The sequence below is a fragment of the Aotus nancymaae genome, unplaced genomic scaffold, assembly GCF_030222135.1.
Source record: "Aotus nancymaae isolate 86718 unplaced genomic scaffold, 86718_ANA_hifiasm-v0.15.2.pri h1tg000089l, whole genome shotgun sequence".
Classification (NCBI taxonomy): Eukaryota; Metazoa; Chordata; class Mammalia; order Primates; family Aotidae; genus Aotus; species Aotus nancymaae.
Genome location: NW_026988504.1, coordinates 22,559,286 through 22,584,066, shown reverse-complemented (window position 1 = coordinate 22,584,066; position 24,781 = coordinate 22,559,286). Strand labels below are relative to the sequence as shown.

Below are 24,781 nucleotides of genomic sequence, written 5' to 3'. Positions count from 1 at the left end.
GCAAGCTGGGCGTGGTGGCAGGCGCCTGTAATCCCAGCTACTTGGGAGCCTGAGGCAGGAGAATAGCTTGCCGGGAAGCGGAGGTTGCAGTGAGTGGAGATCCCGCCACTACACTCTAGCCTGGGCGACAGAGCTAGACTCTGCCTCAAAAAAAAAAAAAAAAAAAAAAAACCAAAAAAAAAAAAGAAAGAAAAAAACAATCCCCACCTGGAGCCAATGTACTCCCTACACCTGGCACCTGCGCACAACCTTGTATCTTAAATTAGATCCAGCTTGAGCCTGTCTCCTACCAACCCCTGCCCCCCGCTCCCGCCCCGCTGAGCACCTTGAGGAAAGGGCTTGGGGGCTGTTTATCTTTGTCTTCAAATCCATCCTTCAACTCCCTCTGGGGCCTGCCTAGCATGTCATCCGAGTTTGCAGAATAGGGCAGGATGGGACAGGGCAGGGCAGGATAGGAAGGATAGGAGCGAGCGAGCCAGCCTGGTAGCTCACGCCTGTAATCCCAGCGCCTTGAGGGGCTGCAGTAGGAAGATCGCTTTGGGATCAGGAGTTGCAGGCTGTAGTAAGCTATGATCAGCTAGGGCAATCATCACTCTAAAAAATAGAAAGGGGAGCACAAATATTCCCAATGCCCCACACACGCGCTATCATCTCTAGCAAACTCCCCCAGGCGCCTGCAGGATGGGTGAAGGCAGGCAGCAAGGCGAGCACCGGCTGCCCTGTTGAGGCTGGTCCGGCGTCACATGATTCTCCAATCACATGATCCCTAGAAATGGGGTGTGGGGCGAAAGGAAGCCGGGAGATGAGTGATTTGAGTAGAAAAGAAACACAGCTTTCCAGGCTGGCCCCGCCTCTACGTCGATAAGTAGCCAATGGGAGCGTGGCATCCCGGACCCCTGGCCAATGGAAACTGAGGTGGGCGGGTCATCGCGCTGGGGTTTGTAGTCCGCGAGCTGCCTGGCTGGCTGCTGCTACCCAGGGACCGCGGACCCGAACGCAGGTAGGAGGGCGGCCGCGCAGACCTCTCGCCTGCTCCTACCCAGGGGCCCGGCTAGGGCCATGTGGGCTTGAGGTTCCCCTGGAGTATCAGCCGGAGACAACAGAATACCCGCTTATTGAAACTCCTTTGCGGGTTCCTATACACTGGAGGGAGTTCTATGGGGGAGAGGAAGCAGTAATTGCAGTGAGCCCCGTTAGAAGGGGGCTCTCCCTCCCCAGCATTCCGGGAAGCTGAAGCCCTTTCCCCCAAAGCAGGGACCACGCCATTCTTGAGCCAGATCTACCCCTATCGGTAGGTGCCGGCTTCTTCCCTTCTCGTGGTGGTGCTGGGTGGTCCCCGCGGCGGCCTGGAGCCAGAGGGGCGCGCGACCCTGGGCTGGGAGCTCCGAGGGCCTGGGAACGGGACCTGAGACCTTGGCTTCTCGAAGGTAGTAGGGACTTGGGAGTGGTGACCGAACCTGGTCTGGCTCCTCCTCACTTCCTCTTGTAGGGGGTGGGACGAGCTAACTTCCGCCTCTCCCGGCCACTTTTTCCTGCTCATTTGCAGCGAGGTTGGCTCCCCTTTTGGGAATTTCCTTTCCTTTTGGCACTCGGAGTTGGGGGGTGCCACCTAGTGGAAGATAACAGAGCTAGGGCTTGAAGAGGCTGCTGTCCCCTCTGGCTGTTTTGAGGGTGGCGGTGAGAGGGTGTGTGTGGCCCGCCTCCTCATCCCTGCTTCTGTATGCGCGTGCATGTATTGAGTAGCAACATACACTATACTCCTTCAACTCAGTGTAAACGGGAGGGGGCACATGCACAGGTAACTCACCAGGGAGCCGAACAGTCCTGTGCAGACAGGCGCCCCTTCCCAGCAAGCCAGGGCAGCAGACAGCCTGCTGAGAACACCCAGGAAGCATGTGGTGCCAGCTGCAGGTGCTTTGCCCAGGAGCTGTGGGGCTGAGGAGAGGGTCCACTGTCCAGGACCAGTCAACTTCATCCTTATCTGGTCAGGAGGTGGCCTCTTGGGGATGTTGAGTTAGGGGTAGGGCACTTGAGGAAAGCCAGGTGGAGCAGAGGGTGTGAGTGAGTGGGTGGGGAGATTTCCTGCCCCTCCCCCACAGTGGTGTCCACACATAGACTCGTGGGGGAATTGAGGCACAGACAGGGAGAAACTTCTCAGGCCATCACAGTTGGCAATTCTAGGATTAGGACCCAAGTGCGATTTCCAGGCAGTCCCTGTACCGTTTCTGTCCTACCTGATGCACCTATCCCCCTGGGGCTTAGGATCCATTCTCAGGCACTGCCCATCGTGCCGCTAGTGATATGAACCCAGGTCCAATATGTTCTAGGCCCATCAAAGCCTGTTGTCACAATGACCTGATGTGTGCCATGTTATAGGTGTCCCTTCAAGGAACCGGTTTCAGGACCCCAAAATCTGCAGATGCTCAAGTCCCTTATATAAAATGGTGTGGTAGCTGGGCGCGGTGGCTCATGCCTGTAATCCCAGCACTTTGGGAGGTTGAGGCAGGCAGATCACCGGGTCAAGAGATCGAGACCATCCTGGCTAACATGGTGAAACCCCATCTCTACTAAAAATACAAAAATTAGCTGGATATGGTGTCATGTGCCTATAGTCCTAGCTACTCGGGAGGCTGAGGCAGGAGAATCGCTTGAACCCAGGAGGCAGAGGTTAACAGTGAGCCGACACTGAGCCATTGCACTCCAGCCTGGGCAACAGAGCGAGACTCCGTCTCAAAAAAAATAAAAATAAGGCCTGGCGCGGTGGCTCATGCCTGTAATGCCAGCACTTTGGGAGGCCGAGGCGGGTGGATCACGAGGTCAAGAGATCGAGACCATCCTGGTCAACATGGTGATACCCCCGTCTCTACTAAAAAAAAATACAAAAAAATTAGCTGGGCACTGTGGCGCGTGCCTGTAATCACAGCTACTCAGGAGGCTGAGGCAGGAGAATTGCCTGAACCCAGGAGGCGGAGGTTGCAGTGAGCCAAGATCGTGCCATTGCACTCCAGCCTGGGTAACAAGAGTGAAACTCTGTCTCAAAAATATATATATAAATAAAAATAAAAAATAAAATAAAAATAGGCCGGGTGCAGTGGCTTATGTCTGTAATTCCAGCATTTTGGGATGCCAAGGCGGGCAGATCACTTGGGGTCAGGAGTTCGAGACCAGCCTGACCAACATGGCGAAACCCCATCTCTACTAAAGATACAAAAATTAGCCGGGCGTGGTGGCACATGCCTGTAATGCCAGCTACTCAGGAGGCTGAGGCAGGAGAATTGCTTGAACGTGGGAGGCGGAGGTTGCTGTGAGCCAAGATCATGCCACTGCACTCCAGCCTGAGCAACAAGAGCAAAACTCTGTCTCCAAAATAAATGAAAAAATAAAAAATAAAAATAAAATGGTGTGGTATCTGCATATAACCTATGCATACTTTAATCTCTAGATTACTTATACCAAAGTAATCTAAAATGCCATGTCAGCTGGGCACGGTGGCTCACTCCTGTAATCCCCGTACTTTGGGAGGCCATTGGTGGGTGGATCACCTGAGGTCAGGAGTTCGAGACCAGTCTGGCCAACATGGTGAAACCCCATCTCTACTAAAAATACAAAAATTAGCCAGGTGTGGTGGTGTGTGCCTATAATCCCAGTTACTGGGAAGGGGCTGAGGCAGTAGAATCAATTGAATCCAGAAGGCAGAGGTTGCAGTGAGCTGAGATAATGCCATTGCACTCCAGCATGGGCGACAGAGCAAAACTTCGTCTCAAAAAAAAAAGGGTGAGCAGGTGTGGTGGTACGCACCCGAAGTCCCAGCTACTTGGGAGGCTGAGATTGGAGGATTGCTTGATCCCAGGAGTTTGAGTCCCGCCTGGGTAACATAGCAATACTTCATCTCTAAAGTAAAAGTAAAGATGTTAATTACTACTTTGGATGGTCGTTGCACACAAATAAAATATGGAGAGTCTTGTAACTGGCTTAGGAGCCAATTACAAGACTGTTTTCACTCCTTCAGACTGCATAACCTCTCTGGCCACCCCCCTGAGCTAGCTGGGCTAGCTGAGCCTGGGAGAAGAGTTGTTTAGGAAGTGAGAGGCTGCTCCCCACAGAGACTCAAGGCTCAGTTCCTCCTGGTGACTCAGATGGGCAGCCCAGTGGGCACACGTGGTCTCTCTCCACATGTGGCTGAGTTTCACTTCCAGAATAGAGGGAGAGGCAGGGGTGGGGGTTAGCATGCTTGGGGAATCTCTGAGGGCCCTAGAGGTGTGGGGGACCCTCAGAACACAGGTGTCTCAAAGGCTGACCCAGCCTCTGTGTCCCTTCCCTGGGTGAGGAGGGGACATTAATCGCAGGTGGTGACTGGCCTCTGGGGAGGGCAGCCCAGACTCTGCTAGCCACCATACTTCCTTTTTCACAACCTTCTCACCCCTGTGGTTTCACATGCCCTCATGTGGCCACTTCCCGCAAGCCTTAATGGGGTGCAGGTATGAACATGGTGTCAGGCAAGGAGGCATCTGGAGGGGAACCCTGGTTTTTTCTGGGGGGACTCCCTCCCTTCACTCCAGCCCTGTCCTCTCCCATGGCTACCGATGCCTTACCCTCACCTCAGAGATATCCCACATCTGCACAGATCAGACCCACAAAAATCACATCTTCCTGACTCGTAAGCCTGCCCAGCGAGGCCCAGCTGTTAGAACATGTGTTGGGGATTCAGACACACATGTATACGCATGTCAGCATTCATGCTCACGGGTCCACACGCGCTGGGGCATGTGTCACACACAGGGCGCTGTAGTCAGCTGACTCAGCCCCTGCAGCTTTTTGCCTGCCTGGACAGGGAGATGTCGAGGAGGCTCAGGCAGTCCCAGGCCAGGAGCTTGGCCTGGGGCTGGAGGACTGAGTGGCCTCAGAATCGAGGGTGGCACGGGCTTAAGCAGTTGCCAGATGCTCCTTGGTACTTTGCAGGCAGACCATGTGGACCCTGGTGAGCTGGGTGGCCTTAACAGCAGGGCTGGTGGCTGGAACTCGGTGCCCAGATGGTCAGTTCTGCCCTGTGGCCTGCTGCCTGGACCCCGGAGGAGCCAGCTACAGCTGCTGCAGTCCCCTTCTGGTGAGCACCCCTCAGCCTAGGCCAGAGCTGGCAGCCTGGGTTTTCCCAAAGGGTCATCTTGGATTGGCCAGAGGAGGATGCCAGGCACCGGTCTGTGGTTTATCATCTCCCCTGTCTTTCCAGGACAAATGGCCCACAACACTGAGCAGGCCTCTGGGTGGCCCCTGCCAGGTTGGTGCCCACTGCTCTGCTGGCCACTCTTGCCTCCTCACTGTCTCAGGGACTTCCAGCTGCTGCCCCTTCCCAGAGGTAAGCATGCCATCAGCCCGATGGAGGGACCCACGTCTGCATTTGCTTTTCCTGCACTCTCCCACCTGCAGATAAAAGGGCCTTGCTAATGCAGGCTTCTCTGTGCCCCACAGGCCGTGGCATGCGGGGATGGCCATCACTGCTGCCCACGGGGCTTCCACTGCAGTGCAGACGGGCAATCCTGCTTCCAAAGATCAGGTGCAGCCAGGGCGCGGGTGCAGGGCAGACAGATGGGCAGCATGTAGAGCCTGGAACCCAGGAGCCCAGCTGGCCAGGCAGCCCCGATTCCTGCCCTCATGCCTTCATGCATGTGGCATCTGTACTGAGCAACACCCTTGCTGCGGATAGAGGGGCAGCACTCGGGATAGGAGGGGCAGGAGAAAGTGCAAGACTCCAGGCCCAGGCGTTGTGGGGGTGGGGGAGGTTGGGCTGGGCCGGTCTAATGCCAACATGGTCAATGGATGCCCCTGCCCCATGCTATCTTGCTGAGGGAGGGGCTGGATCGTGAGGAGGGTGAATTAGGCATGCCTAGGAGATCACTAAGCCCTAGTGTCACCCCCAAGCCCCAGTAGCTGGGCCTGCAGACTCTGGTGCCACTAGCTTTTGCGTGATGGGGGAGTCACCTTCCCTGAGTTGATCGGTAGAATCCTGGGTCATCTGGTCCACAGGCAACAACTCCGTGGGTGCCGTCCAGTGCCCTGATAGCCAGTTTGAATGCCCTGACTCCTCCACATGCTGCATTATGGTTGATGGCTCCTGGGGGTGCTGTCCCATGCCCCAGGTACAAATCTGGGGAGATGGGGGTATGTGGAGGGAGGTAGGGGCAGAGGGTGGGGGCTGGGACAATGGGGTGAAGACAGAGTCAGGACTGTCTTTCCTCAGGCTTCCTGCTGCGAAGACAGGGTGCACTGCTGTCCGCATGGTGCCTCCTGCGACCTGGTTCACATCCGCTGCATCACACCCACAGGCACCCATCCTCTGGCAAAGAAGATCCCTGCACAGAGGACTAATAGGGCAGGTGAGGAAATGGGAGAGCATCAGGTTGGGGCTGGGGCGGTGCCTCACTGCCTCCAAGTGTGGGAAAAAGTCCCCTCCACCCTGGGTGCCCCTCATACTTGCTCCTCTTCCAGTGGCTTTGTCCAGCTCGGTCATGTGTCCGGATGCACGGTCCCAGTGCCCTGATGGTTCTACCTGCTGTGAGCTGCCCAGTGGGAAGTATGGCTGCTGCCCAATGCCCAATGTGAGTGAGGGGCTAGAGCCAGCTTGGCTGTGTGCCCCCAGCCACCTGGCCCTGACATGCACCTTACAGGGGCTCTGGGGCCTGGGGCTGGCTGGCTGCTTGCTGGGAGCCTGGCTGATGCTGGACTCATGCCACCCCCTAGTGGGGGACTGGGGCAGTGCCAGCCATCAGACTGGCTGCTCCCTATGCACTACTGAGCCTGGAAGTGACAAAAACCCACCCCTGTCCCACTCAGGCCACCTGCTGCTCCGACCACCTGCACTGTTGCCCCCAAAACACTGTGTGTGACCTGATCCAGAATAAGTGCCTCTCCAAAGAGCACGCTACGGACCTCCTCATCAAGCTGCCTGCGCACACGGGTACCAGAGACAGGCACAGATTCAGGGGTGGGGCCCCTTTCCTCCGTTTTGGGCCTGGCAGTAAGATTACTGCACAGTGGCGTGAATGGTACCCTCCATCTTCAACCCCTGGTTCCAGCTGTGGAGCTGGCAAAGGGTGGATACCCCTGAGGGTCCCCAGTGCCACTTCTGACCTGTCCTCTCTGCCTTCCTCACAGTGGGTGATGTGAAATGTGACATGGAGGTGAGCTGCCCAGATGGTTACACCTGCTGCCGCCTACAGTCGGGGGCCTGGGGCTGCTGCCCTTTTACGCAGGTACTCAGGGGTGGTGGGTGGGTGGGCTGAGCACTGTGGCAGCCAGCTGGACTCCAGTGCCCACTGGCCCTTCCCTGTCCACCCTAGGCTGTGTGCTGTGAGGACCACATACACTGCTGCCCCTCGGGGTTTACATGTGACACACAGAAGGGTACCTGTGAACAGGGGACCCACCAGGTACCCTGGATGGAGAAGGCTCCGGCTCACCTCAGCCTGCCGGACCCGCAAGCCTTGAAGAGAGATGTCCCCTGTGATAACGTCACCAGCTGTCCCCCCTCCAATACCTGCTGCCAGCTCGTATCTGGGAAGTGGGGCTGCTGTCCAGCCCCAGAGGTACATGGGAGGGGACAGCACCTTGGCCTGGGCAGGTGGTGGCCAGACTCCTATTGCTTTCTGCCCTCTGCTTCACCCATAGGTGGCACCCAGCTCTGTCAGATTCATCCCCAGCTGGAGGCGCTATGAGCAGGAGAGGTGGGCTGGAGGAAGTAGGGGCTCGGTGCTGTGCCCCGCATGTTGCTACCTAGAACGGCCTTTTCTGCCCACCCCCAGGCTGTCTGCTGCTCAGACCAGCAGCACTGCTGCCCCCAGGGCTACACGTGTGTCACCGAGGGGCGGTGTCAGCGGGGACCCAAGATTGTGGCTGGGCTGGAGAAGATGCCTGCCCCCCGGGCTTCTGGATCCCACCCCAGTGACATCGGCTGCGACCAGCACACCAGCTGCCCAGTTGGGCAGACCTGCTGCCCGAGCCTGGGCGGGGGCTGGGCCTGCTGCCAGCTGCCCCATGTGAGCGCCTCCCTGCCTGCCCCTGGATAAGGGAGCTAAGCCCGGCAAGGGGACAGGAACGTAATGCCGTTCTGCACTCTCTCCCCACCAGGCTGTGTGCTGTGAGGATCGCCAGCACTGCTGCCCAGCTGGCTACACCTGTAACGTGAAAGCCCGATCCTGCGAGAAGGAAGTGGTCTCTGCCCAGCCTTTCACCTTCCTGGCCCGTGGCCCTCACGTGGGCATGAGGGACGTGGAATGTGGGGCAGGACACTTCTGCCATGATGACCAGACTTGCTGCCGAGACAGCCAAGGGGGCTGGGCCTGCTGTCCCTACCGCCAGGTCAGTGCCACCCCCCACCCTGGGGCTGAGTATGGCCAGGGACCCGGTCCTGCCATGTCCAACCCTCTCGCCCCCCTCTGACCATCCAGGGCGTCTGTTGTGCCGATAAGCGCCACTGCTGTCCTGCCAGCTTCCGCTGCTCTGCCAAGGGCACCAAGTGTTTGCGCAGGGAGACCCTGCGCTGGGACACCCCTTTGAGTGACCCAGCCTCGAGACAGCTGCTGTGAGGGACAGGGCTGAAGACTCTGCAGCCCTCGGGACCCCACTTGGAGGGTGCCCTCTGCTCAGGCCTCCCTAGCACCTCTCCCCAACCAAATTCTCCCTGGCCCCCATTCTGAGCTCCCCATCACCATGGGAGGTGGGGCCTCAATCTAAGGCCTTGCCTGTCAGAAAGGGGTTGTGGCAAAAGCCACATTACAAGCTGCCATCCCCTCCCCGTTTCTGTGGACCCTGCGGCCAGGTGCTTTTCCCTATCCACAGGGGTGTGTGTGCGCGCGCGTGCGTTTCAATAAAGTTTGTACACTTTCTTAACAGCGTCTGATTTGCCGCCCTGCCTGCCCTCCCCAGGGCCCCAGAGCAAGAGTTCGCTCCACTGCCAGCACTCCCCTCCCCTTCCCCAAAGAAAGAAAGACACACACGGCCTTAACCTCACCAGTTTATATTTGCTGCTGCCCACAACGGCTGTATCACATTACCCCCTAGTCCCCAGAGCTGCCCCAGCCACCAGCCCTGTGACATCGTAGCCCAGAGGTGAGCTAGTCAGCAAGCAGCACTCCCTCCCCTCCCAGGGGGCCGTAGAGAACGCCCCCTCCCTTCCCAGCCCTCACACTAGGAGCTGAGGCTGGGTCACCCCTCCTGCTTTCCCGCAACAGAGCTTTCTATATACAGCCACGCTACACAGGCACTGCTTCCCCCCAGCCCTCCTCCCCGGCACCTCCCCGTGGGGGCTGGACCCCCCTCCTCCCCGGCTTGGAGGCAGACACAGGGTCCCTTGTAAGACACAACCCGGCACCTACCACGGAACGGCTCTGAGGCCCCTGGGCCCCTCTCCGGCCTAGGGCTGGGGGCAACACATGAGGGCCCCGCAGGCCCCCAGGGCGCACACCCTGGGTGCGGGCCCGCGCAGGAGGGACGGTGCCAGGCCTGGCGCGGGCGCTACTTCACATTGAACACCATCAGCGGCCGCTCCTCCCGCCGCTGCCACGGGCTCTTCTTGTCTCCCGCCTCGTCGCCCACCTCCGCCCCCAGCTCGTCCTCCGGGCTGGTGAGCGAGTCGCGCCGCAGCTCGCTGGCGCTGCTGCGGGAGCTGTCCCCGCGGCTGCGGCCCCGCCCTCGGGGTACCGTGGCCGCCCGGCCCTCGGGCGCCGCCACCTCGTCCAGCAGCGGCGTCAGCGAGTTGTCTTCGGGAGAGCAGAGGCCCGTGCGACTCTCGCTGCTGCTGGGCTCCGTGTCCTCGCTGAGCGCCAGGCGCGGGGGCGCGGGCGGCGGCGGCGGCGGCGCGGCGCGCTCCCGCTCCTCCCTCGGGGGCCGGCGGCGCGCGGGCCGCGCCTCGTGCACATCGACGCCTGAGTCCAGGCTGGCGTCGGTGCTGCGGCCCCCGCCGCCCGCCTGCAGGTCGATGTAAGAGTGACGCACTTGCGAGTTGGAACGCCCGTCGAGGGACACGAACCAGGCTCGCGGGTGCGGCTTGACGCCCAGTTCCAGCAACTTCTTCTCGGTCAGCGCCTGCAGCTCCCCGTTGAGCTGCGCCATGGTGGACTCGTTGAACAGCACCGGGATGGTGACCGAGCCGCTGACGGGCGCTGTGCGCCCGCCCCCCCAGCCCTCGCCGCCACCCCCGCCGCCCTCGCCCCCCGCGCCCGAGTGGCCCTGCATCTGCGGGCGCTGGGGGTCGGGCTGGGGAAAGGCGCGCGCCGGGCCGGGGGCCGCGCCCTCCGGCGGGGCCGGCTCGTCGCCCACGCCCGCGGCGCCCGCCTCGCCGCCGAGGCGCACGTAGTGCGCGGGGATCACCAGGGTGGGCATGACGTTGCGGTAGACGTTGTCCTTGAGGTGGTCGATGGAGCCGCAGAAGATGAGCTGCCCCGCCTGGCCCAGCGACGGCGGCCGCGCCAGCTGGTCCACCGACTGCGACAGCAGGAAGTCGGGGGTCTTGCTCTCGGCCGCCCCCTTGTGGCCCAGGTAGTGGTCGAAGGGCGGCGGCGGCGAGGGCGGCTCGTGCAGGAAAGCCGCGGCCCCCGAGGGCCCCCGCCGGTACTCCTCCAGGCCGGGTTCCAGCCCGCCAGGGCCCTCGGCCGAGCGCGCGCCCTTGAGCCCAGCGCTCTCGCCCCCACGGGCACCCGAAGGCTCGGCGGCCGGGCGGCTGGCAGAGCGCGGCTTGGCGCGGAAGAAGTCGTCCCGGGAGGAGGCCAAGTCCCGGGAGCTGGAAAAGGCCGAGTGGAGGGGGCCTGGAGGCGGAGCCTCGGGGTCCCCCGACGGGGCGGGCTCCAGGGGTCCCCCGCAGATGAGGTGGAGCTGGGACATCGAGGTGGCCTGGTCTCGTTTGTTACCGTCTGAGGGCCCCGAGAGCTGCAGCTTGCGGTGCTGTTGCCTCGGCTTCAGGCAGCGCCTCCTGGAAGAGAGGGAACAGAGGGGGCCTCTCAGGAAAGGGTGAGGGCTAGAGTAGGCCTCGAACCCCCTCAGATACAAGACAGGGATGAATATAGTGGAAGAGGTGGGGAGAATGCCTGGGCGCTCAGGAGAGGTGGCAGGGAGCCGTGTCCGTTTGGGGTTCCCCTGGAGGTAAACTTTGCACTCCTTTGCATGTACGTGCTGTGAGGACGGGGAGAAGCACCGAAGCTGTCTGTGGGTGTGTCCGGCCTGGAGTCCTCTGGGAGCGAGAGCAGGGCTGGTAGGGGCAGTGGCAGATCTCTCTGGAGGGGCCCTGCCTCCCCTCCCACCTCCCCGCTGTCTTCAGCCACCAGCACCAGCCCTTCAGGTCCTTCATGTGCGCAGGAAGTTTTCCTGTCTGCCCTTTGAGGACCAGAAGTGGATTTTATGCATTTTTGGGGCCCCAGGGCCCTGTGTAGGTGCAGGCCTCAGTCAGAGGAAAGGAGAGGAAAGGAAGGTGGGGAAAGCCTACCGGCAATAGTAGATGAGCAGACAGAGCAGGATGAGCACCAGCAGGGCCAGGGCTGCCAGGATGGTGAGCAGGAAGATGGTGTGGTAGGTGCCAATGTCCTGGATGCCCGACGTGATGGTGACCAGCCCTGTGCCAGGTGAGGGCTTAGCGACCAGGTGTGGATGCCCTTCTTGCCTTTCAGAAGTCCAGTCTCCCAGCCCCCTCCCCCATGGCTTGTACCCCCACTGCCCCACCACTCTTACCAGCCGTGGGGGAGGCCATGGCGGCCACCCAGTACCCCAGCTGGGGGGAGACAAAGGTCCAGTAGAGCTGCCGGCCTTCCTTCCGGATTACACCAGTGCCATTGCGCACCCACAGCCCTGGGAGAGGTAGGGGTTTTGTCACACTTGAGTCCCTCCCACTCAAGTCCCACTTTCCTCCCTCAGCTCCAGCACCTGCAACCCCCTGAAGCACTTACCACTCTTGGGGTCGAATCTCCAGGCTGGAATGCTGGTGCCCACGGTCAGGGCACGAGTCTCAGAGGGCACGGGCAGGGACAGGTGAATGGGGCCTGCAAGTGGCACCTCTGTCCCATTACCTGTCAGCAGGTGCACGCTCACAGCAGCCAGGGGCATCAGCTCCAGCCAGGAGCCATTGCCTGAGGGATGAGGGCACAGGGCTGAGGGCTGATCCTGGGCCCAGGGAGACCCCGTCCACGCTGGGCACCCAGGTTACCTGAGCTGGAGGCCTCAGTGCCCAGGAAGGCAGGGAAAGCTCGCATTTCCTGCTGGGTGCTGGCAGGTGTGAGCGAGGCCCAGAGCTGGCTGTAGGTGGAGCTGACAGGCAGGCGGGCAGCCCGGCGCTGGAACTGCACCAAGGGTTGGGAGTGGGCCCCTGGAGGGAGAGAGGGGCTGCAGTGGCCTGACTAGGGAGAGGGATTCCCCAGGGACCAGAGCAGAAAGCCATTATCCAAGGAGAAAGGGGACACTGGGTCAGGCCACTTCGGAAGGCCAGGGAGGGAGATGCCTTGGGGAGAAAGCTGGGCAGTCATAGAATGTTCACTTGGAAGGGACATGGACCTGAAATCTGTGTGTGACCCTCAGCAATTTACTTGCTTTCTTAGAAAGTTTCCTTACAGAACCTATAAAATGATGCGATCCAGATGCTCATACAGTATGGTCTGCTGTGTGGCAGGCACCAGGTTAGACACTGGGGGCCCAAAGATGAGTAACAGAATTCCCTGCCTTCAAGTCCACAGTCTAGTGGGGTGCCTCCTTTAGGGTACCCACTGGAACTGTCTGCTCTGATGGGAATGTTTTCTAGCTGTGCTGCCCATTATGGTACCCACTGGACTCACGTGGCTGCTAAGCATTTGAAATGTGGCTAGTGTGACTGGATTTTTAATTTTCAAAAACTTAATGAGGCCAGGTGCGGTGGCTCACACCTGTAATTCCAGCACTTTCGGAGGCTGAGGCAGGCTGATCATCTGAGGTCAGGAGTTCAAGACCAGCCTGACCAACATGGAGAAACTCCGTCTTTACTAAAAAATGCAAAATTAGCCAGGCGCAGTGGCACATTCCTGTAATCCAAGCTACTAGGGAGGCTGAGGCAGAATCGCTTGAACCTAGGAGGTGGAGGTTGCGGTGAGCCGAGATTGTGCCATTGCACTCCAGCCTGGGCAACAAGCAAAACTCCTCTCAAAAAAAAAAAAAAATTATTTTTAAATTTAATTTACTTCAATTTAATATGTAGATAGTGGCTACTGGAGTAGACAGTTTAGGCTCTGTGTGTGTGTGTATGTGTTGGGGTGGAGGGGACAGACGTATAAGCAATTCCAATACCATATGGCCACAGCTAACATTTATTAAGCTTTAAGCTATGCTGGGCACTGTTCTAAGCAGGTTACCTATATTAACCCCTTCAGTTAGAAAAATAGCCCCTAAGGGAGGTACCCTTATTATCAGCCTCATTTTAGAGGTGCAGAAATGGAGGCAGGCAGGGGTTCAATAGCTTGCCGGAGGTCACAATCCTCAAGCCTGGATTGAAGCCCCGGCTCCAGGGTCCATCCTCTGATGTGCCATTCCTCCTGGGTTGCTATTCAAATAGAGGGATGCAGAGGACTAGGGGAGCTGGGCTCACACCACTCAGGGGAGGCCCTTTGGAGTCTCGCAGGATGTGGAAGACTCAGCCAGGAAAGAAAGAGGGAGAGGACATACAGGAGGACAGGCATGGGAAAAGCCCAGAGGCTAGGGGCAGCGGGCAGCCCGGGCTCTGGAGGGCACTGTCAGCTCTGAGACGGCACCTGGGCCTTGTATTGAAAGCAGTGGGTGCCATGTGGGGACTTCAAGCTAGGGGGCCACAAAGGGTCCACTGGCATCTTAGAAACCTGCAGAGGTACTTGGAAGCCTCTGGTTTGGGATCAGAGTTACAAAGATGAGCAAACGAGTAGCTCAGTGAGGCCAGGTGCGGTGGCTCATGCCTGTAATTCCAGTACTTTGGGAGGCCAAGGTGGGTGGATCACCTGAGGTCAGGAGTTCGAGACCAGCCTGGCCAACTTGGCAAAACTCCATCTCTACTAAAAATACAAAAATTAACCAGCTGTGGTGACACGTGCCTGTAATTCCAACTACTTGGGAGGCTGAGGCAGAAGAATCACTTTGAACCCAGAAAGCAGAGATTGCAGTGAGCCAAGATTTTGCCACTTCAGCCTGGGTAACAGAGAGAGACTTAACTCAAAAAAAAAAAAAAAAAAACCTCAGTGACAAAGGCTCGAGCTGAGACTACAAACTGAGAAGGGGTTCCTCACACTCCGAAACCCACCTCGGCTAAGTGGAATGGAGCCCCCGCACCCTCACTGTCCTCTACTGCCCTGCACCCTGATGTTCCCCCCTGGCCTTCCTCCCCAGCGGAGGAGCCTCTGTTTCCCCTTCACTCCTGAGTCCACAAGGGCCAACCACTCCATTCCACAAGCTCTCACCCAGCTGGGTCCCCTCGCAGGTTAGGGCCGTCTCAGCACTGAAAGCAGCTGCCCTCCACTCCACTGTCCTGCCTTCTCTGGAACTATTTCAGGGCTTGCAATGATCTGTCTTCCTACTTGTCTGTGAATGTCCAAAGGCAAGGAGCGGGTCTTCTTCCTCACCGTGGTTCCCAGCACTGGCCACAGTGCCTGGCATGGCCTAGGAGCTGAAGTAAGTACTAGCTGAGTGAGCCTGGGGGTAGGCAAGGACTGCTGCAGGCTCGCTCTGGGCCTTGCACTTCCTGTGCACCCGGGGCACCCAGCAGGTGCGCAACAAATTCGTGTAGACCCCGAATATAAAGGTGGCAGGGGAGGAAGGAATAGATGGAGAATAGAAACCACGAGAAGCCCCAATAACTATAAACATTTATTGAACACCTTCTATACTGTTTTTGCATGTTTGATGTGATTTAATTCTCACTCAATTTGATGATGTAGGCACTATCTTTCCACGTCTTACAAATGAACAAATTATGGCTCAGAGAGGTTAAGTGACTTGCTCAAGGACACCCAGCTAATATGGGAGCATGGAAGTCTGTACACCAAGGTCAGGGGAAGGAAGAAGAGTTGGCATGGGTGAGGGGGAACCTTACCCGGAGAGCCTAGGAGGATGTGCACCAGGTCCTCATAGAGGATGAGTGTGGCCGGCCGCTCGGGGAGCAGGTAGAGGCTGACGGATGCGTACACTGTGGGAGGGGTAGCTGGTCAGCTCCAGGAAAGGCTGGCCCCCCACTCCCTGGCCAGGTGCCCATTCCATCCGAGTCCCAGCGGCTTCACCCTCCCTCAGCCCCCTCTGCATACCCCAACCCAGGCAGCAGCTGCTGGAAAGCCTCCCCCTCCACCCGCAAGGAAACTATTTTGGGAAGGGGCTGATGGCAGGTCAGCTGCTGTCCCCACTCCACCTGCCCCTGCACTCACAGGGCAGCTTGTCAACACGCCAGGGCACAGAGTTGGTGAGAAAGCCAGGGCGGGCAGCAGTGACCAGCACCCACGTGCCCAAGCGATAACTGAGGGGCAGGGTGGCCACGCCTTCTGAGTCTGTGGTGCCAGCCGCCAGCAGAGTCCGGTTCCCAAACACATCCACTGAGGCCCGGGCCAGGGGCACCAGCTCCCCGCTTACATACACCTGCACCTTGATCAGGATCTCTGTAGGCAAGATGGAGTGAAGGGAGTGAGGACGAGGGAGGGAGAAAGAACTGGGGGGAGCCCCAAGATCAGAGGAAGGGGCTGTGTTTGCGAGAGTCCTTGGGGCTGAGGCTAGAGAAGGCGTGATCTAAGAGCCAGCATTGACAGAGCACTCACTGAAACCTCCCATCAGCCCATGAGGGAGGTGGGACTCTTCCCACAGTTCATTGTCTAACACATGCGCTGTGTCACATTTGCACATTTCTAAGCTCAGGCTATGCCATCATCATAACTGGCAGCATTGTTTCCTTTCTTACTGGTACCTGAACTAATGGGGCATCTTACAGTCAGTGGTATATTAGATTCGATAAAATATGCTCTTAGTCCATTTTACAGATAAGGAAACTGAGGCTTAAGAGTTTGGATACTTGGACTACAGTTAAGTGGAGATCTGGGATCCAAACCTGGCAGTCTGCCACTAGAAGTGACATTCTTAACCCTGGGCCTGGAGAGAGGAGGAGGACAGGAGGGCTGGGAAAGGCTAAGTAAAGCTGGGTCCACAGGCAGAGAGGGAAGGGTCAAGACTGAGCAGTTTGAAAGGGAGGATGGAGGCTAGGACAGAGTTTGGGGTCTTGGGAAAAAATTGACAGGGGACACTAGGAACTGGTCATTCCCATCATTTGTCCTTTTCCCAGAATCCTTTGCATAAGCCTATTTCCCTTCAGATTTAGGGACTCACCCCAACCCGATGCCCAAACAAATAACTCCTGCCCCCTCCCAGCTGGTCAGCTACAGTTAGTCACCATGACAACGCCCTCATTCCTCCCAGGAGATCAGGCAGGGAGCTGGGGCCCTGGCAAGGGGAAGGAGATCTGGGAGGGGACAACCCAGGCCCAAGGGAAACTCTTGTGGAGGGGGCTGGGGAGGGAAGCCCAGGTCTTTTGCTTTCCAGGGATTCCTCTGACTCCAGCCCCAGGAGAGTCTGGCCAGGCCCTCAGATGGGGTGATGGGGAGGAAGCAAGCCTCGAGTTGTTCACATGGATTTCCCAGGCAGTCTCTCTGATCCGGGGCACCCTTTCCCTCAGCCCCTCACTCAAGAACACACATCTTGACCCTCCCTTCCTGCTAACAAGGTGTGTCAGGCTTGTGCGGATGCCTCAGTGGGGGGCCCAGGAGGCAGGTAGGGAGTGGGCTGAGTGCGGAAGGAAGAGGCTGGCGCTGAGAGCAGCAGGACCTGGGGAGGTCAGGGCGCTGCAAAGACTTCGAGGAGAGAAAGCCTTAAAGTGGAGCCCGACACTCAGCAGTGACAGGTGTCTTAGCTCAGGTTCCCAACCCAGCGCCACGCCTGCCCTAGGCATCCCATCCAGCTGTTCCCCTGAGTCCCCCTACCCTCCCAGGCCAGAGCCCAACCTTGCAGGGTGGGTGCACACACTCCACCCACTCTCACTCCGTGGTCCTCCAGGAAGCTGGCACCCCTCTACTGTGTTTTTGTACATTTGATATGATTTAATTCTTACTTCAGTTTGAATCCTATCCTTCCATGTCTTACAAATGAGCAAATTATGGCTCAGAGAGGTTAAGTGATTTGCCCAAGGGAACCCAGTTAATATGGGAGAGTGGAGGTCTGTGTGCCCATGTGGGGGAAGGGAATAGCCTAGGAGGAGGTGCGCAAAGTCCTCATCCACCCCCCCAACCCCCACCACCACCCAGTAGGAATTCTGAGAAGCCAGAAGGGCCTGGCTACTCCCACCCTCATCCTGGGCTTAGGAGCAGCTGGATAGAGCAGCTGGGGAGAGGGACCCCAGTCTGAGATATGGTCATTTGAGGGAATGCCTTGGGTTCAAGAGTCAGAGCCTCAGAAGAGGGAGGGGGCTGGGGAAACAAAACTGGGGTGGGCAGGTAAGGCCTGAAGGAAGCATCTGTGCTAACCTTGGGGGTGGTGGGGAAGGGGGCAGGTGCCTAGCAGATTCCCTTCCTCCTTCCCCTCAACCTGGGCTCCCCACCAGCTGCCCCAGAGAACCCCCTATCCTGGCTCTATTCCAGCCAATTCCCTGGGCCCTTTCCCCTGGGGTGCAGGGACTTGAGGGGAGGGGCGTCCTAAGAAACTAGGGCTTCTTCCTGCTAAGCAAAACCTCATTGCCTCCCCCAGAGAGCTGGGGAGACTGAGGCAGAGGACGACCCCTCCCCATTCCTCAAAGCCTGACATTCCATACAGTATCCACTGTATCCAGTATCCAGCCCTGCCTCAACCCAAGAGGAAATCCGAACCCTCCCTTCATCCGGACCCCACTTCCCTCATCCAGACTCCCCCACCCTGCTTTTCCTGCCAGCTCCTTCGGGTAGCGGGTGAGGAGTGAACACTGCTTCAGGCGGAGATGGGGTCCACAGGCAGGGGAGGGAGAGCAGGAGCCGGGAGGTGGGCACAGGGCTGGAGTGGGTGGAGGCCCCTAAGCGTCCAGGCCTGCCGGTGGGGTGCGGAGTCAGGATCTCGCTCCCCCATCCTTTCCTGCTGCAGGAGCCGGCCCCACCCCCACCCCCACCTCACACACCCACCTGGGCCCGGTGTGTGGCTGGGGAGGGTCTCCTCCACTTTGAAGGAGATATGAGATGAGGAGGGGGTGATTTGGGGGCGGGCAGGGGACAGGAGTGCCAGGAGGCCTGCAGAACGGGGATCCAGGCACCTGCCCTCCCAGCCGGCACTGCCCAAAGCCAGCCAACTCAGCATGGCTCCCCGGCTGCAAGCCTGCCATGCGCCCTGAGCTGGGAATCACAATGTACCCCCTTTTCTCAGAGCCCCACAACTGCTGCTCGTCCTCCGTCATAGGCTTACCAGCATTTATTTAGTGTACCCCAAATTCTAAACCAGAGGGGCTAGTTGGGAGCTGTCAGGCTCCAGGGCGAAGAACCCCATTAGCAGCAGTCAATCCCGCCCACAGCCTCACCCACTCCCCCTTCTCCCCTCCCCCCTTTAAACCCAGCTTCAGGCGCCCAGCCTCCAGTCCGGGCCTAGGGTGGCACCCGATGCGGGCGCCCTCACCCAGCCGGGGTCGGGAGCGAGGAACCCGCAGGGGGCTGCGGAGCGGGCGCCCGCCCCAGCCCGCCCTTGGGCGGCTGTCTTCGGTAGACAATGGCTCAGGCAGTAGCGCCTAGCGGACCAGGAGGGAGAAAAACAAATCGGGAGGGGGCGGTGGCGCCGAGCCTGGGGACCCTCGCCCTCCCCATTGTGTCTCCCCGAGACCCCCGCCCCGGCCAGCCTCCCTCTCCCCGCCTCCAATTTCCCCCAGAAGCGGCGACCCCAGATCGCTCAGCTCCCCCTACACGAATCCAGGGAACAGAATAGCCCCCAATTCACTAGCGTCGCGAAGTGGGGGCTTACGGGAGGGAGCCTGATCGGGGGCGCAGGCCCGCCATCGCGGCCCCTCCCGGTGGAGACTCACCCTGCGGGCTGGGGGGCTCCGGCGGCGACTTGCCCGGAGCCCTGGAGGCGCCGCCGAGCAGCAGCCCCAGCAGCGGCAGCAGCCGCGCGAGGACGCTGGGGCCACTCGGCGGCGGCATCGCGGGGCTCGGCCGGGCCCTAGCGGTCCATGGCTCCCGCCTGGTCCCGCTCGCCCGGCCCCGCGCAGCCCCAGCTCTGCGCAGCTCCGGCTCCCGCTCCGGCTGCGGCGCCCGCTCAGCGCGATTGTCTCCTCCCGGAGCTGCCGCCGGCGCCCCCTGCAGGCGGCGCGCCACACCGCGGGCCCCCCGGCACCGCCCCCTCCAGGCCCCGCTCCGCCCGCCGCCCCCAAGTACTGCCCACCTTCGGCCCACCCTGCAGCCCCGGCTCTGCGCTCCCAGACTCTGGGCTGCAAGGGAGTGTTGGGATTAGGATCCCGTCATTCGGGTTCTTGGGGTTCTAGAATCCCCAGAATTTGGTGCAAAAAATTTTTTTGGTGTAGGTGGGGAGTGGCTATTGCTTACAACACACTCTCAAGGGGCATGGTCATGAAAGTCTCAGAAAAGTGTAAGAACTCCCTGCTCGATGGCCCCCTTCTCCGGGCAAAACACCCAGGCAGCGCTAGGGAGATAGCATGACCTCCTATCCCCCTCAAGTGTCTTCTTTCTTTCTTTTTAATTTTTTTTTATTTTTTACGGCTACAGGAACCTTTTTTCTTTTCTTTTTCTTTTCTTTTTTTTTTTTATTTTTGCAGTGACAAGTGAGCATTTATTTTTGGGCCTTTCTTCCTATGTGTATTTCAGGTCTTTTTCAGAATAAGGCCCCAGGAATCTCCAGATTCAATTATGTCTCTGGGCTTGGCCGACTGCTACAGGAGTCTTAGGGAGCCTTGTACAAATGCTAGAGTTACTCATTTACCAACATGAAACCCTAGAATAGAAGATGCAACAAAGCAGGACTCCTTCCTCCATGGAATGTGCTGATTTCAGATGAGGCAGCAGCCAATGCAGAAAACGCTGTCCAACCTGACCAACATGGTGAAAACCCGTCTGTACTAAAAATACAAAAATTAGCTGAGTGTGATGGCGGGTGCCTGTAATCCCAGCTACTTGGGAGGCTGAGGCAGGAGATTCACTTGAACCCGGGAGGCGGAGGTTGCAGTTGAGCTGGGATGGTGCCACTGCACCCCAGCCTGGAGACAGAGGGAGATTCTGTCTCAAAAAAAGAAAAGAAAACACTGATATTTTTACTTGGAACTGGACTGTGATGAGAGCTGCTTGCTATAAACATAAGCTACTGTCTTTTCTTTTACCCTTTCCAGTTTTTGAAGATAAAGCAGGAAATAATCTTCTCTGAAGATACTTGATAAAAATTCCCCAAAAAACAAAAACACATGCTTCCACTTCATTGTTAAAAATTTACTGCAGTTTGGCACCTGGGTCTGGGTTCAGCTGGTGGATGAGCTAATTGATGCGTTCACCTGGATCCCCAGGTGTACCGATCTCCTTGAGGAAGCCCACTCTATTTTTTGTAGCATGATGGGCCACTGGAGGAGGAAAAGGTACAAGAACCATGAGATCCCCTGGAAATGCTTCCCTGGGGAGGCAATTTCACGAATGAGGTCTTCCAAGCAAATGAAACCAAACTTCCCTAGGTGTTCCTCATCATCGTGTTATCTGTCAGAGGGATGGTCTCATTCTTGATCTTGGCTTGTCCACGTTTCAGAATGAGTCCCCGGACAGACTTTAGATTTGGAAATCGCCAGGTCATGTAAAGTTCCACTATACGCAGCATTTTAGGTTCTGGGGGGTGACATTTACAAAGACACCACTAAAAATTTTCTTTAGGTAAAGTCTTGCAATGGTTCTCTGCACCAGTAAACTCTTGCCATCAATTTCGATGCAACAAAGGCCAAGGAATGTTCATCTGGCAATTCCAAGGCATGAGGTTTCACTTCTAGTCATCTGAGTCACACCTTGTCATGTTTCTGCCTCCAGGAATCATGTAGGAATGATTCCAGTCACTTAAACCTGGGCCCTCTTCCTTTCCTCTGCTCCTTTGCCAAAAGTGCCTGCTTTGTCTGTGGCTTTGAGGGCTTGATGAGCCTTCCTCTTTGTCAGGAGATTTTCTGGAGCCAAAGAAATTTTTATTTGCTCTTGATCTGCTATCTTTCTAGTGTTGCAGCTACTGATCATCGAGATAGAATCTTTCGCTGTCACCCAGGCTGGAGTGCAATGGTACGATCTTGGCTCACTGCAACCTCCACCTCCCAGGTTCAAGAGATTCTCATGCCTCAGCCTCCTGAAAAGCTGGGATTACAGGCGACTGCCACCATGCTCGGCTAATTTTTGTATTTTTATTAGAGATGGGGTTTCACTGTGTTGGCCAGGCTGGTCTCGAACTTGTGAACTCAGGTGTTCCGAATGCCTCAGCCTCCTAAAGTGCTTGGATTATAGGCATGAGCCACTGTACCTGGCCCTAAGTCTCTTATTAAGCCATTGGCAAGTTACTCAGCCTTCTGGTCCTCAGTCTTCCTTTAAAATGAGGGTTGTCATAATCTCTACCTCATAAGGTTGCTATAACGACTAAATGAGGTGTAATGGCCAAATAATGATGTAAAGAGTTTAGCACAAGCCTGACAGGAGCAGGGGCATAATAAAAGCTGCTATTGTTGGTCCAGGGTGAGGTGGGGATTCACCTGTGCCCAGGTAATATGATCCATTGCTGGGCAGGGCTAATGGCTAAGGAGTGTCTCCAGGGCTGGCAGCAGCCTTTCTCTTCCACCGGTTGGTGATTCTCCATGGTTCTGGTTCTGGCTTCATGAATGATAAACTGGTTCTCTCCTTTGTCCTCAGCCATTTAACCCCATATTTGAGGATGGCTATTGGCTTGCCCTAGTCCCAGCCAAGCTCTCTTTCCTTCCAGTTCAATATTTCTGGTTGTCATTATCAATCAGTTTCCACCTGGCCAAATCCTTATCTGGTGTCCCTTCCCTGGTTCTCTCTAATTTGTCACCTTCTCTTTCTCACAGTATGGTGACCAGGAGGGGACTGGATACCTAAGACAAGGACTCCATTTCCCAGAAAACAGCAGGCTCTCCTCCTGGTTGGGTCTTCTGATTTAGGGGGAAATGATTATAAGCTTTTGGACAGAATGAAAACTGCCAGTGTATCTCTCTCTTCTTTCTATCTTTCCCCCTTCCTTCTCCCTTTCATTTCTCTATTTCTCTCTTTTCAACAGAAAATTTCCATCTCACCAGATTTCCCAGTACTATTCTTATGTAACCAATATTTTGGAACCTCAATACAGGACTTAGCACTCATCCCTGGTGAATTTCATGTTGCTGGTTTCCACCCAACTTTACAATCTGTCAAGGCTGCCTTGAATCTGCCTCAGTCACCCATTGTATCGGAGCTCCCTCCCAGACAGCAGCCATCTGCCAGGTGAAGAGTGGCTTCCTCTGCCTCCATTCAAGGGACTCATGACAATGCTGGGCAGCCCAGGGCCAGGATGGAGCTTCATAGAGATCTCCTTCAGCTTCATCAGAATTGTTCAGTTCTAAATCCGACTCTCTATGATCCAGCTCACATTTATGTCTTATCTATAAGGACAAATGCCAAACGCTTTGCTGGATCAAGATAAGTTGTCTGGAGCCATCCAATTGCAGTGATGGAACGAGGAGGCAATTTGACTGGTGTTCAAGGATCAAGGCTTAATCTTTTCTTAAATGCATACTGTCACCCAAATAGAAACCTGTTCCTGAAACTTGCCATGCATGGATGTCAAAATATTCTTTTCAGAATTTGCTATTTACACCTCTGGGTAAAATCAAACACCAGTGGCTCCTGCTGTTGTATTGTTCATCAGTGGCTTCCCCCAGCACTTCGTGTCCAGTCCAAAGTCCTCCCCGTGGCCTCAGGGTGTTCCTGCCCCCATTCCCCATCTCCTGGACCGTCACCCACGTGCTTCCAGCCACATGGGCCTCCTTGCTTTTTATGAACACACTAAGCCAGCTCCTACCTCAGGGCCTTTTCACCGGCAGCTGCACAGCTCAGTCATTCATCTCCCTGCTTATCTCATCAGAGAGCCCCTTCCCTGACCAACCTACCTAAAATGTCATCACCCCTCCAAACACCCACATACTTTTTTTTTTTTTTTGAGATGGAGTCACGCTCTGTTGCCAGGCTGGAGTGCAGCGGTATGATCTTGGCTCACTGCAGCCTCCACCTCCTGGGTTCAAGTGATTTTTCTGTCTCAGTCTCCCAAGTAGCTGGGATTACAGGCATGTGCCACCACCATGCCCAGCTAATTTTTGTATTTTTAGTAAAGATGCGGTTTCTCCATGTTGGCTAGGTTGGTCTCCAACTCCTGACTTCAGGTGATTCACATGCCTCAACCTCCCAAATGCTGGGGATTACAGGTGTGAGCTACCGCGTCTAGCCACCTACATACAATCTATCACTCTCCCCTCACCTTTATTGTCACTCGCAGCACTGACTGCCGCTGACCATACATTTATTTATTTGTTCACTTTTTCCCTCTGAAATGTAAGTTCCAGGAGGACAGGGACGTTGCTTTGTCCCCTGCTGCATCCCAGCACTGGAATAGGCACGTGGTAAGGTGCTCCATGAATATGTATATATATATTTTTAATTCTTTTTTCTTTTTTTGAGACAAAGTCTCGCACTGTCACCTAGGCTGGAGTGCAGTGGCACGATCTCGGCTCACTGCAACCTCCATCTCCTGGGTTCAAGCGATTCTCCTGCCTCAGCCTCCCAAGTAGCTGGGATTACAGGCACCTGCCACCATGCCCAGCTAATTTTTTTTTTTTTTTGGTAGAGACAAGGTTTCACCATGTTGGCCAGGATGTCTCAAACTCCTGACCTCATGATCCGCCAGCCTTGGCCTCCCAAAGTGCGGGATTACAGGCATGAGCCACGGCACCCGGCTGAATGTTTATATTTTTAATTAAAAAAATTTTTTTTTGAGCCAGGGTCTCAGTCTGTCACCCAGGCTGGAGTGTAGGTCAAGGCTCATGGCAGTCTGGACCTCCAGGGCTCCAGCAATCCACCTGCCTCAGCCTCCTGAGTACCTGGGTCTACAGGCACACACCACCACACCTAGCTAGTAACTTAATTTTTAAGACAGAGTTTGGCTCTTGTTCCCCAGGCTGGAGTGCAATGGCACAATCTCAGCTCACTGCAACCTCCACCTCCTGGGTTCAATCGATTTTCCTGTCTCAGCCTCCTGAGTAGCTGGGATTATAGGCACCTGCTACCACATCCAGCTAATTTTTTGTATTTTTAATAGAGACGGGGTTTCACCATGTTGAACAAACTAGTCTCGAACTCCTGACCTCAGGTGATCCGCCCACCTTGGCCTCCCAAAGTACTGGGATTACAGATGTGAGCTACTGTGCCCAGCCAATTTTTATTTTTTAGAGACAGGGTCTTTCTCTGTTGCTCAGGCTGGAGTGCAATGGCATGATCATAGCTCACTGCAGCCAAAAACTCCTGGGCTCAAGCGATCCTCCTGCCTCAGCCTCCCAAAGTACTAGGATTACAGGCATGAGCCACCATGCCTGGCCAAAAAATATTTATCGAACCTGGGAATGAACAAACCCTGCAGGACTCCAGGGAGACCTCCCCACCTCTGCTGCTCAGCTCCACCCACTCACCGACGCTGGAGAGCTGTCTTCTGTCCTCATCCTCTTTCCTGGCTGAAGGCCCTTCTTGGTGGGGAGGAGGGGACAGCAGCA

General features: G+C 56.7%; 2 protein-coding genes across 3 annotated transcripts; one reads left to right on the top strand and one right to left on the bottom strand.

Moving 5' to 3' along the window:
* Window positions 1-934: 934 nt before the first annotated feature.
* Window positions 935-8,879, top strand: GRN (granulin precursor). Of its 2 annotated transcripts, none has more exons than XM_012443994.2 (13): window positions 935-1,000; window positions 4,960-5,104; window positions 5,228-5,353; window positions 5,467-5,551; window positions 6,022-6,134; window positions 6,236-6,371; window positions 6,484-6,593; window positions 6,829-6,952; window positions 7,150-7,247; window positions 7,335-7,580; window positions 7,797-8,030; window positions 8,122-8,352; window positions 8,442-8,879. In XM_012443994.2, the coding sequence occupies exons 2-13, from the start codon at window positions 4,967-4,969 to the stop codon at window positions 8,577-8,579; spliced, it is 1,779 nt and encodes a 592-aa protein (XP_012299417.2). In that variant the 5' UTR covers window positions 935-1,000; window positions 4,960-4,966; the 3' UTR covers window positions 8,580-8,879. The 2 variants fall into 2 exon arrangements, with proteins under 2 accessions (XP_012299417.2, XP_012299419.2); XM_012443996.3 differs by lacking the exon at window positions 935-1,000 and adding an exon at window positions 1,035-1,291.
* A 115-nt stretch (window positions 8,880-8,994) lies between these two features.
* FAM171A2 (family with sequence similarity 171 member A2) lies at window positions 8,995-19,274 on the bottom strand. Its single transcript, XM_021673694.2, has 8 exons — window positions 19,028-19,274; window positions 15,384-15,611; window positions 15,059-15,151; window positions 12,185-12,343; window positions 11,928-12,107; window positions 11,713-11,829; window positions 11,471-11,597; window positions 8,995-10,960 (listed from the first exon to the last, which is right to left on the bottom strand). Exons 1-8 carry the CDS (start codon window positions 19,143-19,145, stop codon window positions 9,508-9,510), a joined length of 2,475 nt encoding a protein of 824 aa, XP_021529369.2. The 5' UTR covers window positions 19,146-19,274; the 3' UTR covers window positions 8,995-9,507.
* Window positions 19,275-24,781: the final 5,507 nt, after the last annotated feature.